Here is a 17,731-nt window from a genome sequence, read left to right on the forward strand (position 1 = left end):
TTGGCTATTGTGGACATTGCTGCTATGAACATCGGAGTGCACATACAATGATGGAATATTATGTAGCCACCAAAAGGAATGAAATCTTGCCATTTGCAACCACATGGATGGAACTGGAGGGTATTATGCTGAGCGAAATAAGTCAGTCAGAGAAAGACATGTATCATATGACCTCACTGATATGAGGAATTCTTTTTTTTATTTTTTATTGTTATGTTAATCACCATATATTACATCATTTGTTTTGGTGTAGTGTTCCATGATTCATTGTTTGTTCATAACACCCAGTGCTCCATGCAGAATGTGCCCTCTTTAATACCCATCACCAGGCTAACCCATCCCCCTACCCTCCTCCCCTCTAGAAACCTCAGTTTGTTTTTCAGAGTCCATCATCTCTCCTGGTTCGTCTCCCCCTCTGACTTACTCCCCTTCATTCTTCCTCTCCTGCTGTCTTCTTTTTCTTTTTTCTTAAAATATGTTGCGTTATTTGTTTCAGAAGTACAGATCTGTGATTCAACAGTCTTACACAATTAATCTCAGGAAACAAACTGAAGTTTGCTAGAGTGGTGGGGGGTGGGAAGGATGGGGTGGCTGGGTGATAGACATTGCAGAGGGTATGTGCTATGGTGAGCCCTGTGAGTTGTGTAAGACTGTTGAATCCCAGACCTGTACCTCTGAAACAAATAATACATTATATGTTAAAAAAAGAGGAGATAGTAGGAAGGGAAAAATGAAGGAGGGGAAGTTGGAGGGGGAGACGAACCATGAGAGACTATGGACTCTGAGAAACAAACTGAGGGTTCTAGAGGGGAGGGGGGTGGGAGGATGGGGTAGCCTGGTGATGGGTATTAAAGAGGGCACGTATTGAATGGAGCACCGGGTGTTATACGCAAATAATGAATCATGGAATTCTACATCAAAAACTAATGATGTAATGTATGGTGATTAACGTAACATAATAAAATTTTAAAATAATGACATTTTAAAAAAAAAAGAAACCTTTGACTATTTTCCACAATTCCCGCAGTTGATTCTGACAATTTTTACTCATTATTTTCAGTTTTTCTGTGGAGGGACAGTCCTTCAGAGCTACCTATCTCACTATGTTTACTGACACCACTCTCAGCAATTACTTTTTAAAGTATTTCATAATGTCCCTTTAATATTCCGAAATAAAATGTATAGATAATATAACTTAATTCATTCAGAAGTCTTAAAAAATCAATGTAATGCATAAATTGTAATATAAAGGAGAAGAGGAAGTAATTTTTAAAATGTACTTATTTTAGTATGTAAGTGTGTATGACATTGGAAGGCATGATGAAGTAGTGATAGTTTATACCTATTTAAATAAGTTGGATTTAACAGATGTAAGAAGGGGGGCGCCTGGGTGGCTCAGTCGTTAAGCATCTGCCTTTAGCTCAGGTCATGATCCCAGAGTCCTGGGATTGAGCCCCGCATCGGGCTCCCTGCTCAGCAGGAAGCCTGCTTCTCCCTCTCCCACTCCCCCTGCTTGTGTTCCCTCTCTCTCGCTGTGTCTCTGTCAAATAAATAAATAAAGTCTTAAAAAAAAATAGATGTAAGAGGATCAGATTCCATTTTGTACAAATGCTAATAAATGAAAGACTAAAATGTAGTCATAAAGACTAGACTTTAAATGCACAAGAAATGAGAGAAATCACTTTAGGAGAAGTCAAGATAGAACACCAATACAAATTATAGACTAAAGAGGTGAAGGAAAGGAGAAAATATAATATTCTTATAAATGTTCTGGGCCTTATTTGATACATAATTATTTAGTAAATAGTGAGGAACTACAGAGAACATATTTTTTTATTTTGGAAATCCAAATACAGGTCAAGGCAAATATTTTAGTCTTGTGTACTTGAGTCCTTGGAAACAGTATCCTTTCAGTGAATATGGGATTCAAAGATGGATTTTTAAAAAGCAGTGATAGGACATTTAGGACCACTATCAAAGTAAGTTTGAAAAATAACAGGCAATTACAAAATAAATGAATGATTTCAATTTGTAATTTTTACACTAGATTTCTCATTCATAAACATATATGCCTGTATATGCTATGCAATATTTTTAGAACCAATGCAATTAAATAAGATGACTTCATTTCATGTGTTTCTATAATTCAGTATTTGATACTAAGTCTCTTAAAAGGAGTCTCATGTTTTCTGTTATGTATTTAAAATTGGCTTTGTTGCTTTTATAGTAACGGCACTGTTACACTAAAATACTTTCAAATAAATGCACAATTTGAAATACAAGAGTAGGGAAATTAACTTTCATCCAAAAAAGTGAGTATAATAGTCATACCTGGATCCAGGAGCTTTCTTAATTATACTATTTAAATTGTGTTTCTGGGGCACCTCGGTGGCTCAGAGTCTGTTAAGCGTCTGCCTTCGACTCGGGTATTGATCCCTCTTGCTCTGCTGCTCCCCCTGCTTATGCTCTCTTTCTCTGTCAAATAAACATATAATCTTTTTAAAAAAGTAGAGTAGATAAATTGCGTTTGACCCCCAAATAATTTTTTAGCTTGTTATAAATGTTGGCTGGCCTGTTTCCTACCTGTTTCAGCTGGAATAATCACCTTATCTATATTGCAAGTTTATAAAAAATGTTTAAATTAATTGCTTCCCATATCTTTTAAAGATAGAGTTCTGCTCTTCTGAGTTCTGGGGGAAGTTAAATTAATGTATGTAAAAGTTTATAATGTACTTAAAAAATCTGCATTAAAAATATTAAGAATTTAATATGACAACACATGTTCTAGAGGCTATTCCCTTGAGAAAATCAAATTTCAATCATAGGTCAGAATTTTAAGAGATTATTCTTCACATTTAAAAATTTTAATTCATAATCTCTTTCCTTGGCTTGTCTCTCAATCAGAATCACTTTTTAGGGAGAACTATATCTTGTGACAAAAGTACTTTGTCCTTTGTATGTTTTGAAAATGCAAAGCAAATATCCTTGACCTTAGCACTTTCTAAGCAGGCATTTTCTCTTTTAGGAGTGTACTGAGAACTGCCTTTATTTTCATGACAATGACCTGTCCTCACATATATTTAATTACATTGTGATTTTTAGTTGTGGCACATATGTGGATGTGAAAGCAGAACAAAATATCTCATAGCTTTTTGTGGCTCATGTTTTTCATTTGCAGCCTTCAAGCAAAATTAAGGTGCCTGAGAAGAATTTCTTCAGTGTTCCTGCTTTCTTAACTGTTTCGGGACAACTTCACCTAGAAGTGATGTCAGGGTACGGAATTTGCTTTTCTCTTTTGCCTTAAAGGACTACTGATTGTGGATTGGGTGGGAGTGAAATAATGCTTTCTTTCCCAATGCTAAAACCTAAAAATTGAAATTAGTGTTTACAATTAGTTCACTTGAATTCACCAAGGTGCATTTAGACTTGACAATAACCAAGTTTCTGCCTAAAATCACATTAGGCTAGACTTTAGGTTTTAGTGAAAAAGGTAACACTAGAAAGTTGAAGTTGTGATTTTTTTTTTTGCTAATCTCTTTCTTTTTTCTTAAATCTCAAAATATGTAATCAAAATTTAAGTAAATTAATCATGTTTATGAAAGTAAAGGCAGTTATAGTTCACATCTGAACCAAGTATTAGCTCTTTGCATTTAAAAAAAATAGGTACCTGAAACAGATGGAAGAAACACTTTTTTAAGTAATTGGTTTAAGTAAAGAAAATTAACTCACAGAAGCATCAGGAGTGACATGTAACAAATTAGAAAGTCTTAGAAGTCAGATCACATGGTCTTGAAAATAACATATACTTAGATTCTTTTCTGATTTATCTTTGAGACTGTTATTTGATAATTCCAATAAGAAGATAATTGACAATATTATCAACATACTGTGCAAAAAACTTACCTTTGTAATAGCTCTGTGAGACTATAGGATTTGCAGAGTGGTGGGTAGAAAAGGTCATGTCAGGCATGTCATGGAAAGTTCCTTATGCCTTTCAAAGCATAATTTTAAGAAATTAAAATCATGACTCATACAAGTATGAAGTGAACATGTATCAAATATTTTATTCAATTCATTAGTTACTAAGGGAGCAAGTAAAGTAGTAAGACTAGTTTAGAGAGCATTTGAAGAGCTGTGTATTCATAGGCAATTTAATAAGGAAATTTTAGAATAAGATTGCTAGGTTAGGGGGAGGAGCAAGATGGCAGAGGAGTAGGGTACCTAAATTTCGTCTGGTCCCTGGAATTCAGCTAGATAGGGATCAAACCATTCTGAACACCTATGAACTCAACAGGAGATCAAAGAAAAGAATAGCAGCAACTCTCTGAACAGAAAAGCGACCACCTTCTGGAAGGTAGGACGTGCGGAGAAGGGAATCGGAGGTGATATTCGGGAAGATAGGTGACGTCAGCCGCTACTGGCAAGTGATAGAACAGCAGGGCACAAAATCGGAACTTTTAGAAGTTGGGTCCGCTGAGGGACGTCGCTCCAGTGGCTAAGCAGGGGGGTGGAACCCTCGCTGGGACAGTGTGGTCTCAGGACCCTCGGGGTCACAGAAAGACCAGGGGTGCCTGAGTGCGGCAGAGCTCCCAGGTATCGGAGCAGGGAAGCCGGCTGCAGAAACGGAGCCAAGGAATGGGCTCTCAGCTTGGGGTTGCCATAAACCGTGATCTGCGGCACAGTCGGGCCACTGCTCTTCCAGCAGGGACCCAACAAGTGGCAAATCTGGGGAGACTCCCCTTCCTCCCCGCCCCCAGAGGAGCGGTGCGGGAGCGCACTGCAGGGACCTGCTGGGTTTGGAGACTCCACATGGGGTTGGGTGCCAGAGATAGAAACGCTTGGTCACAGGCCGGGTGAGCACGGAGTGCGACCAGAGATGGGAAGACGAGAGTAACTGATTTTCTCTGGGGGCTCACTAAGGAGCAGGGCCCCAAGTTCTCGGCTCCTCGGGGCGGAGATTGAGAGGCTGCCATTTTCACTCTCGTCCTCCAAAGCTGTACGGAAAGCTTGCAGGGAACAAAAGCTCCCGAGAGCAAACCCGAGCAGATGACTTAGCCAGGATCCGGCAAGGGTGGGGCAATTCCGCCTCGGCAAAGACACCTAAGAACCATGGCAACAGGCCCCTCCCCCAGAAGATCAGCAAGAACAGCCAAAGACCAAGTTTACCGATCAATGAGAACGGCAGAATTCCAGCGCTAGGGGAATACTGCACATAGAATTCATGGCATTTTTCCCATGACTCTTTAGTCTTTCAAAGTTATTTTTTTTTTAATTTTTCTTTTTCCCTTTTTCAACCAACATCTTACCAATCACTTTTTTAAAAAAAAATATTTTTTTTCATTTTTAGAGTCATATTCTATCCCTTCATAGTAGTTAACCTTATTTTTGGTATATATATAAGTTGTTCTCTCTTTAAAATTTTGGAATATAGTTTCTTCTAACAGACGAAAATATACCCTAAATCTCTAGTGTATGCTTTGTTCTAGTCTCCTGCCTGCTCACATTCTCTCCTTTTTTTTTAAATCCTCTTCTTTCTTTTTTCAACCAACTTCTTATCTTATCAATTCCTTTTATAAAATCTTCTATAATTTTCATTTTTACAGTCATATTCCATCCCTTCATTGTATTTACCCTTATTTTTGTACATACATAAGCTTTTCTTTCTTGAAAATTTTGGGAGGCACTTTCTTCTAACAGACCAAAATACACCCAAAATCTGGTGTGTGGCACGGATCTGTGCACCAGCCTGATCATATTTGATCATATTCTTTTTGTTGTTGTTGTTGTTTGTTTATCTTTTTCTTTTTTCTTTCTTTCCCTTTCTTTTCCCCCGGTTTCAGGTCTCTTCTGATTTGTTTAGGTATATTTTTCTGGATTTGTTGTTACCCTGTTAGCATTTTGTTCTCTCATTCATCTATTCTCCTCTGGACAAAATGACAAGATGGACAAAATCACCTCAACAAAAGGAACAAGAGGCAGTACCGACTGCCAGGGACCTAATCAATACAGACATTAGTAAGATGTCGGAAGTAGGGTTCAGAATGATGATTTTAAAGATACTAGCTGGGCTTGAAAAAAGCATGGAAGATATTAGAGAAACCCTTTCTGGAGAAATAAAAGAACTAAAATCTAGCCAAGTCAAAATCAAAAAGGCTATTAATGAGGTGCAATAAAAAAATGGAAGCTCTAATGGCTAGGATAAATGAGGCAGAAGAGAGAATTAGCGATATAGAAGACCAAATGATGGAACATAAAGAAGCTGAGGAAAAGAGAGATCAACAACTACTGGATCACAAGGGCAGAATTTGAGAGATAAGTGATACCATAAGACGAAACAATATTAAAATAATTGGGATCCCAGAAGAAGAAAAAAGAGGGGGGGGGCAGAAGGTATATTGGAGGAAATTATAGCAGAGAACTTCCCTAATTTGGGGAAGGAAACAGGCATCAAAATCCAGGAGGCACAGAGAACCCCCCTCAAAATCAATAAAAATAGGTCAACACCCCGACATCTAATAGTAAAACTTACGAGTCTCACAGACAAAGAGAAAATCCTGAAAGCAGCTCGGGAGAAGAGATCTGTAACCTACAATGGTAGAAACATTGGATTGGCAATAGACCTATCCGCAGAGACCTGACAGGCCTGAAAGGACTGGCATGATATCTTCAGAGCACTAAATGAGAAAAATATGCAGCCAAGAATACTATATCCAGCTAGTCTGTCATTGAAAATAGAAGGAGATATAAAAAGCTTCCAGGACAAACAACTAAGGAATTTGCAAACATGAAACCAGCCCTACAAGAGATATTGAAAGGGGTCCTCTAAGCAAAGAGAGAGCCTGAAAGTAACATAGACCAGAAGGGAACACAGACAATATACAGTAACAGTCACCTTACAGGCAGTACAATGGCACTAAATTCATATCTTTCAATAGTTACCCTGAATGTAAATGGGCTAAATGCCGCAATCAAAAGACACGGGGTATCAGATTGGATAAAAAAACAAGACCCATCAGTATGCTGTCTGCAAGAGACTCATTTTAGACCAAAGACACCCTCAGATTGAAAGTGAGGGGGTGGAAAACCATTTACCATGCTCATGGACACCAAAAGAAAGCTGGGGTGGCAATCCTTATATCAGACAAATTACATTTTAAACCAAAGACTACAATAAGAGATGAGGAAGGACACTATATCCTACTTAAAGGGTCTACCCAACAAGAAGATATGACAGTTGTAAACATCTATGCCCCTAACATGGGAGTAGCCAATTATATAAGACAATTAATAAAAAATCAAAGAAACACATTGACAACAATACAGTAATAGTAGGGGACTTTAACACCCGCCCCAACTGAAATGGACAGATCATCTAAGCAAATGATCAACAAGGAAATAAAGACTTTAAATGACACACTGGACCAAATGGACTTCACAGATATATTCAGAACATTCCATCCCAAAGCAAGAGAATACACATTCTTCTCTAGTGCCCATGGAACATTCTCCAGAATAGGTCTCACATCCTAGGTCACAAATCAGGTCTCAACCAGTACCAAAAGATTGGGATTGTTCCCTGCATATTTTCACACCACAATGCTTTGAAACTAGAACTCAATCACAAGAGGAAAGTCGGAAAGAACTCGCATACATGGAGGCTAAAGAGCATCCTACTAAAGAATGAATGGGTCAACCAGGAAATTAAAGAAGAATTAAAAAAATTCATGGAAACAAATGAAAATGAAAACACAACTGTTCAAAATCTTTGGGGTGCAGCAAAGGTGATCCTAACAGGAAAGTATATAGCAATACAAGCCTTTTTCTCAAATACACAACCTAACCCTATACCTAATGGAGCTGGAGAAAGAACAGCAAAAAGCCTAAACCCAGCAAGAGAAGAGAAATAATAAAGATCAGAGCAGAAATCAATGAAATAGAAACCAAAAGAACAGTAGAACAGATCAACGAAATTAGGAGCTGGTTCTTTGAAAGAATTAACAAGATTGATAAACCCCTGGCCAGACTTACCAAAAAGAAAAAAGAAATGCCCCAAATAAATAAAATCATGAATGAAAGAGGAGAGATCACAACCAACACCAAAGAAATACAAACAATTATAAGAACATATTATGAGCAACTCTATGCCAGCAAATTAGATAACCTGGAAGAAATGGATGCATTCCTAGAGATGTATCAACTACCAAAACTGAACCAGGAAGAAGTAGAAAACCTGAACAGACCTATAACCACTGAGGAAATTGAAGCAGTCATCAAAAATCTCCCAAGAAATAGAAGCCCAGGGCCAGATAGCTTCCCAGGGGAATTTCACCAAGCATTTCAAGAAGAATTAATACTTGTTCTTCTGAAACTGTTCCAAAAAACAGAAATGGAAGGAAAACTTCCAAACTTGTTTTATGAGGCCAGCATTACCTTGATCCCCAAACCAGACAAAGACTCCATCAAAAAGAATTACAGACCAGTATCCTTGATGAACATGGATGCAAAAAATCTCACCAAAATACTAGCCAGTAGGATCCAATGGTATATATTTTTTAAAGATTTTATTTATTTATTTCAGAGAGAGAGAGAATGAGAGATAGAAAGCACGAGAGGGAAGAGGGTCAGAGGGAGAAGCAGACTCCCTGCTGAGCAGGAAGCCCGATATGGGACTCGATCCCGGGACTCCAGGATCATGACCTGAGCTGAAGGCAGTCGCTTAACCAACTGAACCACCCAGGCGCCCAGGATCCAACAGTATATTAAAAGGATTATTCACCATGACCGAGTGGGATTTATCCCTGGGCTGCAAGGTTGGTTCCACATCTGCAAATCAATCAACGTGATGCAATACATTAATAAAAGAACAAGAACCATATTATCCTCTCAGTAGATGCAGAAAAAGCATTTGACAAAGTACAGCATCCTTTCTTGATCAAAACTCTTCAGAGTATAGGGATAGAGGGTATATACCTCAATATCATAAAAGCCATCTATGAAAAACCCACAGCGAATATCATTCTCAATGTGGAAAAACTGAGAGCTTTCCCCCTAAGGTCAGGAATACAGCAGGGATGTCCACTATCACCACTGCTGTCCAGCATAGTTTAGAAGTCCTAGCCACAGCAGTCAGACAACAAAAAGAAATAAAAGGCATCCGAATTGGCAAAGAAGAAGTCAAACTCTCACTCTTTGCAGATGATATGATACTTTATGTGGAAAACCCAAAAGACTCCACCCCAGAACTGCTAGAACTCATACAGGAATTCAGTAAAGTGGCAGGATATAAAATCAGTCCACAGAAATCAGTGGCATTTCCATACACCAACAACAAGACAGAAGAAAGAGAAATTAAGGAGTCGATCCCATATATAATTTCACCCAAACCATAAGATACCTAGGAATAAATCTAACGAAAGAGGCAAAGAATCTGTACTCAGAAAACTATAAAATACTCATGAAAGAAATTGAGGAAAACACAAAGAAATGGAAAAACGTTCCATGCTCGTGGATTGGAAGAACAAATATTGTGAAGATGTCAGTGCTACCTAGAGCAATCTACACATTTAATGCAATACCTATCAAAGTACCATCCACTTTTTTCAAAGAAATGGAACAAATAATCCTAAAATCTGTATGGAACCATAAAAGACCCCGAATAGTCAGAGGAATATTGAAAATGAAAAGCAAAGCTGCTGGCATCACAATTCCAGACTTCCAGCTCTATTACAAAGCTGTCATCATCAAGACAGTATGGTACTGGCACAAAAACAGACACATAGATCAATGGAACAGAATAGAGAGCCCAGAAATGGACCCTCAACTCTATGTTCCACTAATCTTCAACAAAGCAGGAAAGAATGTCCAATGGAAAAAAGATAGTCTCTTCAAGAAATGGTGTTGGGAAAATTGGACAGCCACATGCAGAAGAATGAAACTGGACCATTTCCTTACACCACACACAAAAATAGACTCCAAATGGTTGAAAGACCTCAATGTGAGACAGGAGTCCATCACAATCCCAGAGAACACAGGCAGCAACCTCTTCAACCTCAGCTGCAGCACATTCTTCGTAGAAACATTGCCAAAGGCAAGGGAAGCAAGGGCAAAAATAAACTATTGGGACTTCATCAAGATAAAAAGCTTTTGCACAGCCAAAGAAACAGTCAACAAAACCAAAAGACAACCAACAGAATGGGAGAAGATATTTGCAAATGACATATCAGATAAAGAGCTAGTACCCAAAATCTATAAAGAACTTATCAAATTCAACACCCAAAGAACAAATGGTCAAATCAAGAAATGGGCAGAAGACATGAACAGACATTTTTCCAAAGAAGACATCCAAATGGCCAACAGACACATGAAAATGTGCTCAACATCGCTCGGCATCAGGGAAATCCAAATCAAAACCTCCATGAGATACCACCTCACACCAGTCAGAATAGCTAAAATTAAGAAGTCAGGAAACAACAGATGTTGGCAGGGATGCAGAGAAAGGGGAACCCTCCTACACTGTTGGTAGGAATGCAAGCTGGTGCAGCCACTCTGGAAAACAGTATGAAGGTTCCTCAAAAAGTTTAAAATAGAGATACCCTACAACCCAGCAATTGCACTACTGGGTATTTACCCCAAATATACAAATGTAGTGATCTGAAGGGGTACATGCGCCCCGATGTTTATAGCAGCAATGTCCACAATAGCCAAACTGTGGAAAGAGCCAAGATGTCCATTTACAGATGAATGGATAAAGAAGAGGTGGTATATATACACAATGGAATATTATGCAGCCATCAAAAGGAATGAGATCTTGCCATTTGCAATGACGTGGATGGAACTGGAGGATGTTATGCTGAGTGAAATAAGTCAATCAGAGAAAGACATGTATCATATGACCTCACTGATATGAGGAATTCTTAATCTCAGGAAACAAACTGAGGGTTGCTGGAGTGGTGGGGGGTGGGAGGGATGGGGTGGCTGGGTGATAGACATTGGGGAGGGTATGTGCTATGGTGAGTGCTGTGAATTGTACAAGACTGTTGAATCACAGATCTGTACCTCTGAAACGAATAATACATTATATGTTAAACAAACAAAAAAAAAAAGATAGCAGGAAGGGAAAAATGAAGGAGGGGAATTTGGAGGGGGAGACGAACCATGAGAGATGATGGACCTGAGAAACAAACTGAGGGTTCTAGAGGGGACGGGGGTGGGGAGATGGGTTAGCCTGGTGATGGGTATTAAAGAGGGCACGTACTGAATGGAGCACTGGGTGTTATATGCAAACAATGAATCATGGAACACTGCACCAAAAACTAATGATGTAATATATGGTGATTAACATAACAATAAAAAAATTAATAAAAAAAACTAATGATGTAATGTATGGTGATTAACAGAACATAAAAAAATTTTTATAGTTTAAAAAAAAAGATTGCTAGATTAGTTACAAACTCATTAATGTCCTACAGATCAATAACCTTAACCTTTGGAATTTTCTCTTCTACCTGACAAAAATGATTTGCAACTCTACTAGACAGAAATTTATAAGTTAACATGTAACTTTACTTAATCTGGGATATTTAATTCAGTAGTAAATGGAATAATGGAGCAAAGTAAATTCTCATAAGTAATTAACCTTTGGATGAGTCTTTGTCCCCATATTCCATTGAAAGGGCACACTGTCTGTCTACCTTTTGGCCTTATATCCAAGTTTTAGATAATCTTCTTAAATTTTTGGTATTCATTTTTTTAATGTATAAAGTTAGAGGCAAAGTACCTTCCCCTCAGAAGTGTCATAATATGTGTGAAAGGTGTAAATTTACCAAGTGTTTGCCATTATAATACCACTAGTAGATTAAATATGTTCCTTCTTTCCCAGTAAAGTGCAGTGCACCACAGAACACAGTGTACAGTGAAATTTTACAGATTGACTTTGCAGAATATGAGGTTCTGTATTTTTTTAATGTGTTTTGAAGTATTTCTAATAATGTTAGTCAAATGTGTCTAGTGGAATATGCATAGTTCTAGGATTATTAATATGCAGTACCTCATGTTTCAGATTAATGCCTGATTTAATCTCCAGTAAGAAACTGTTAGTCTTCCTTCAGCATTTTCTTTAATTGTATTTAACAGATTTTCAAAATGGAGTAAATGTAGTTAAATTTAGAAGTTTAACATTTTTCCAAAAGGATATCTATATTGGGTCGGTGGTTTTATCGCTCCATTTTAAAGTTTAATTTGGTAGTTGTTTTTAATAAATTTTCTATTTTTGAGTAATTTTTGAATATATAAAAGTTGCAAAGACAGTGCAGACTTTTTATATACACCTCTTGCCCAGTGTCCCCCATTGTAAATATCGTACATTGCCATGGTACGTTTTGTCAAAACTAAGAACCCATTGTTAGTACATTGCTGTTAACTACATTCCAGACTTTATTTGGATTTCTCATTTTCCACCAGTGCCTTCTTTCTTCTTCCAGGGTCCAGTTCAGGGTACCACATTACTTTTAGCTGTCATGTTTTCCCCAATCTCTTCTATTCTGTACGAATTTCTCAGTCTTTCCTTGTTTTTCATGACCTGTAGATTGTATCCCAATCTGGATTTGTCTGATGTTTTTCTCATGTTTCAACTGGAGTTATATGGGTTTTTGGAAAGAATACATACCATAGAGGTGAAGTGCTCTTACCATCATCCGGGGGTATATGCTATTCAGATGGTGATATTAACCTTTATTACTTGGATTAGATAGTGTTTGCTGATATTCTCCACTGAAAATGTACTATTTTCCCCTTTCTTTGTCCTTTAGAAGTAAGTCTCTAGGTCTAGCCCACCTTCATTGGAGGTGGGAGTAAGGGGTTGGGGAGCTTGAGATGGAATTAAGCATCACCTCCTGGAGGGGAGAGTATTTGGAATTGTTCTGTATGGAAGATTTGTTGTTTCTTCACCCTTATTTTTTTTAATCATTTATATCAGGATGGACTCGTATATTTATTTTATAGGTTGGGTTATACTCTAGTTTTATGTTACGTATTTTGTTGCTCCAGCTGTTTTAGTTTTCACTATTGGGAACTCATTCAGATTAACTCTTGTAGTATCCTTTTGACATGCCCTTATCCTTTTGTTTTTTGAGTATTTCCTTATTCTCTGGTACTGTGAGATAGCCCATATTTATTTATTTATTTGTTTTATATATTTATTTTTTATGATCAGTGAACCTACACTGACACATATTAATACTCAAAGTGCGTAGTTTACATTAGGGTTCACTTTTGGTGATGTACGTTTTGTAGTTTTGGATGAATGTGTAATGATGACACGTATCCACCATTATACTATCACATAGAATAGTTTCACTGCCCTAAAAATCCTCTGTGCTCTCTCTGTTCATCACTCCCTCCCTCTTAACCCCCTAGCAAACACTGGTCTTTTTACTGTCTCCAAAGTTTGCCTTTTTCAGAATGTCATATAGTTGGAATCATATAGTAGGTTCCCTTTTCAGATTGTCTTCTTTCAATTAGTGTAGTATACATTTAAGGTTCTACCATGTCTTTTCATGGCTTGGTAGCTCATTTCCGAATAATATTCCATTATCTGGATGTACCACAGTTTATCCATTCACCTACTGAGGGACACCTTGGTTGCTTCCAAGTTCTAGCAGTTATCCTAGGCTTATTTTTTATTTTCCCTGCCCTGGCCCTTGAAGCAGCCATTTCTCCAAAGAGACTTGGTTCCTTGTATTGGAAAATGTTATTTTGAGGGGCGCCTGTGTGGCTCAGTCGTTGGGCATTTGCCTTCGGCTCAGGTCATGATCCAGGGTTCTGGGATCAAGCCCCGCATTGGGCTCCCTGCTCCAGGAAGCCTGCTTCTCCTTCTCCCACTCCCTCTGCTTGTGTTCCCTCCCTTGTTGTGTCTCTGTCTGTCAAATAAATAAATACCCCCCCCAAAAAAAGAAAATGTTATTTTGAAACCAAGATTCAGTCATTGGGTATCTTGCCACTGGTGGGAGATTATTGCTTATAAACCCTCTGGGCAGACAGAGCTATAAATACATTTTTTAAATAAGAGAAAGCTGTGTTTTTATTGCATTCTGCCTATAAATATAATTTATGACATGTTTATTCTGAGAGAATTGGAAATATACTAAATTGCAAAACCTACATTCAGAAATGTCATATAAAATTTTCCATTTCTTGTCAGTTAGAGCCAGAATGGGAGGAGGGTTCAACCTAATGTATTGGAAGAGTTTTTGATGATTTTTGTTTTTCTTTTTTTATTCGTTGTGTTTTGTTTTGCTTTTTGCTTTTGGTGTTTTGTTAACAGGTGTTTTTTCCTTATTATGTATTTTTTTAGTAAGCTATGAAGGCAAGCATATTTCAGGATAAAACATGCTTTCCTCTTGAACATTGCTCTTGGAACTATAAATTGGTACAGCCTTTCTAGAGAAATACCTTTTACCAAGAATTTCATTTCTAGGGATTTTTCTTAAGGGAGTGATCTTACAACTCTGTTAAGGTGTATAAACAAATGTTGAAAGCAACTTTGTTTATACTAGGGAAAAAGTGTTAACAATCTAAATGTCCATTTAGGAAGATTGATTAGCCCTCAGTATAGCAAGAAAATAGTTCTCACCATTTACCATCTAGGGGTAATGAACCTTATTTTTAATAAATATTTTTAAACCATCTTACGAATAATTTGCAGAAGTAAAAATAAGGGGTTAGTGAAAATCAACTTCACTAGAATTTTAATGAGAATGTAAACCTAGCAAACCCAAATTTTTAAAAAACTGCTTTATTGAGAGATTATTTATTTACCATAAAATTCACCAATTTAAAGTATACATTTCAATGGATTTTAGTATATTTTCACAGTTCAAATGTCACCATAATCTAATTTAAGAATATTTTTATATTCGACTGAGCCTGGTTAAGCATCTGCCTTCAGCTCAGGTCATGATCCCAGGGTCCTGGGATTGAGTCCCGCATCTGGCTCCCTGCTCTATGGGGAGTCTACTTCTCCCTCTGCCCCTTCCCCCCACCTTGTTTTCCTTCTCTCTTTCTCTCTCTCTCTCAAAAAATAGTCTTTTTTTTAAGAATATTTTTATCACCCAAAAAGAAACTTCTTCCCATTAGCAGTCACACCCCATCCTCCTTCCCACTCTAGGCAACCACTTATCTACTTTATGTCTCTATAAATTTGCCCATTCTGGGTATTTCATATAAATAGAATATATAGTGTATCATATTTTGTTCTACTTGGCATAGTATTTTCAATGTCTGTCCATGTTGTAGCATGTGTCAGTATTTCATTTTTATTTTATTGCCAAATAACATTTTATGTGTGAGTATAACACATTTGTTTATCCATTCAGCAGGTCATAATGGACATTTGGGTTGTTTCTACTTTTTGGCTATTATTAGTAATATTACTATGAATATTTGAGTACAAGTATTTGTATGAACATGTTTGCATTTCTCCTGGGTAGATACTTAGGAATGGAACCTGTGGGTCAGATGGTAATTTTAACTCTGAGGAATTGCAGGCTATTTTCCACAGTGCCTGTACCATTTTACAGCAATCCCACCAACAATGTATAAAAGTTCCAATTTCTCCTATTCTTGTCAACACTTATTATATGTCTTTTTCATTGTGCCATTTTAATATGTGTAAAGTGGCATCTCATTATGGTTTTGATTTGTATTTCCCTAATGACTACTGATGTTGAACATGTTTTGGTGTGCCTGTTGGCCATTTGGATATCTTCTTTCGAGGAATGTCTACTTAAATCCTTGATTCATTTTTTGTTTAGTTGGGTTGTCTTTTATTATTTAGTTGTAAGAATTCTTTATATACTCTGGATACAAGTCCCTTATCAGATACATGATTTACAGTTTGTTTTTCCCATTCTATAGGTTGTTTGTTTTCATTTTCTTGATGATGGTGGTAAAGCCCAATTTTTATCGTCACTTTTCTGGGTTTTGAAACTATCCCATATAGACACAGCCCTTTGAATGTAGCTAACTGTTTATCAACTGCCACGGCATGAATCAGGAATATATCTATACTTAATACAGATTCTGGACTTCAAATACTTCTTTAGTAGTTTCAAGCTTATTACCTCTGGTTCTTGCATTCACATCATCATAAAGTAATACTTTTGAGAATTTGACAGTGCATAATTTTGAAGAGAGGATGGCCATCTTTTTTTATTCATAATTGCAGAACATTTCTATTTTTAGATTTGTGAACACCAATGATCAAATCACTTAATTTTTTCATTTCTACATGATATTTTTTCTTCCAGACACTTTTGTATACATACTTGCCTTCAGCCTTTGTTCATTTGTTAACCATATCAAATAAATTTTGGTGCACAAATGTAGATGATAAAAGAATATTGTCACATACCTTTTCAGCAGAATGGTATGATCCGAGTTCCTCTTGCATGTTATTGCATGATGAAGTCCTAACTGTAGAATAACGAATTGGATAGAAATATCGTATTTCCTTTTTGCCCTTAGAAATGTTTTATTCACTTATCAGTTCTTGGGTTTGAGAAAATTCATTTAGGATATGTTATCTGTAGGCTCATAGTCTGAGATTTCACTTACACCAATTTTACCATTATTACTGGAGACTGGATTCTTACTCTCTGTCTCTTTGCATTCTTTTCCTGGCTTGTTTCTAATATTTATGAAGCATCTTTATCATTTTTCTTCTCTTTGTCATTGTGAGTGAAAAATAGATGATCTCAATTCTTATCTGTGTTCTCTGAAAACTACAAAAAGACTACAACATTCATGTCTCCAGGCTTTTCTTAGACCTGTTTGAAAGATGACACAATACTACGCAATAAGAAAATGTAAGATGAAATAATGGTGATGATTTCTCTCACTCTGCATCTTCCTTTTACCCACTATGCATCCTAGGCATCCATCATTTTCTATTTTCAATGTTTTACTCTTTTTTAACTTAATTAGGAGTAATTGATGATCAATGAAATAATTTCTAGGATGAAACAGCAAAATGTTTAAATATACAGCAAAAATAAGATCACTAAACCCCATATATCTTAGATTCATGAAAGGATTCAATAATTTTATTCTATTCGAATAAAATACTACAAATTTCTCTTTTAGTTAACCTTGGTAGTAGCTTGAATTATGTCCCCCCAAAAGACAATTACTGTGAATTACAACCTTTTTTTGAAAATAAGGCCTTTGCAGATTAATCCGTTAAAATAGTGAATTAGGATGTGCCTAAATTCAATGACTATTATCTTTATAAAAGAAAGTAGAAGGAGATTTAGATTCAGAGATGTGGAGGAGATAGGCACAGAAAGAAGGAAGACCATGTGAAGGAGGCAGAGTTAGGAGTGATGCTGAGGAATGAATGCTAAGGATTGCTGAGAGCCACCGGAAACTAGGCAGACTTCTTCCCTAGAACCTTAGAAAGACCATGGTGCTGCCAACACCTTGATTTCAGACTTTTGGCCTTTATAGCTGTGAGAGAATAAATTTCTGTCCTTTAAGACACCCAGTTTGTGGTAATGTTATGGCCACCTTAGGAAATTAATACAACCTTTAAGAAAGTATAAATCATGAAATACTAATATTAAGAAATAGTTAAAACTGCTCAACAACAGACTCTTAACTATAGAGAACAAACTGATGGTTACCAAGGGGAGGGAGGTTGGTGAGGGGATGGGTTAAATAGGTGATGGGGATTAAG

At 37.0% G+C, this 17,731-nt stretch overlaps 1 protein-coding gene across 3 annotated transcripts in view; it reads left to right on the forward strand.

Annotated features, from left to right (window-relative positions):
- The window catches only part of NARS2 (asparaginyl-tRNA synthetase 2, mitochondrial), a 127,400-nt gene that overhangs the window by 53,456 nt on the left and 56,213 nt on the right, over positions 1-17,731 (forward strand). For all 3 annotated transcript variants that reach the window (XM_027578683.1, XM_027578685.1, XM_027578684.2), the window contains one exon: positions 3,179-3,273. In XM_027578683.1, coding sequence (XP_027434484.1) covers positions 3,179-3,273 — 95 coding nt within the window. The remainder of the gene's footprint in view (positions 1-3,178; positions 3,274-17,731) is intronic.

Source organism: Zalophus californianus, chromosome 11, assembly GCF_009762305.2.
Source record: "Zalophus californianus isolate mZalCal1 chromosome 11, mZalCal1.pri.v2, whole genome shotgun sequence".
In the NCBI taxonomy this organism is placed as follows: domain Eukaryota; kingdom Metazoa; phylum Chordata; class Mammalia; order Carnivora; family Otariidae; genus Zalophus; species Zalophus californianus.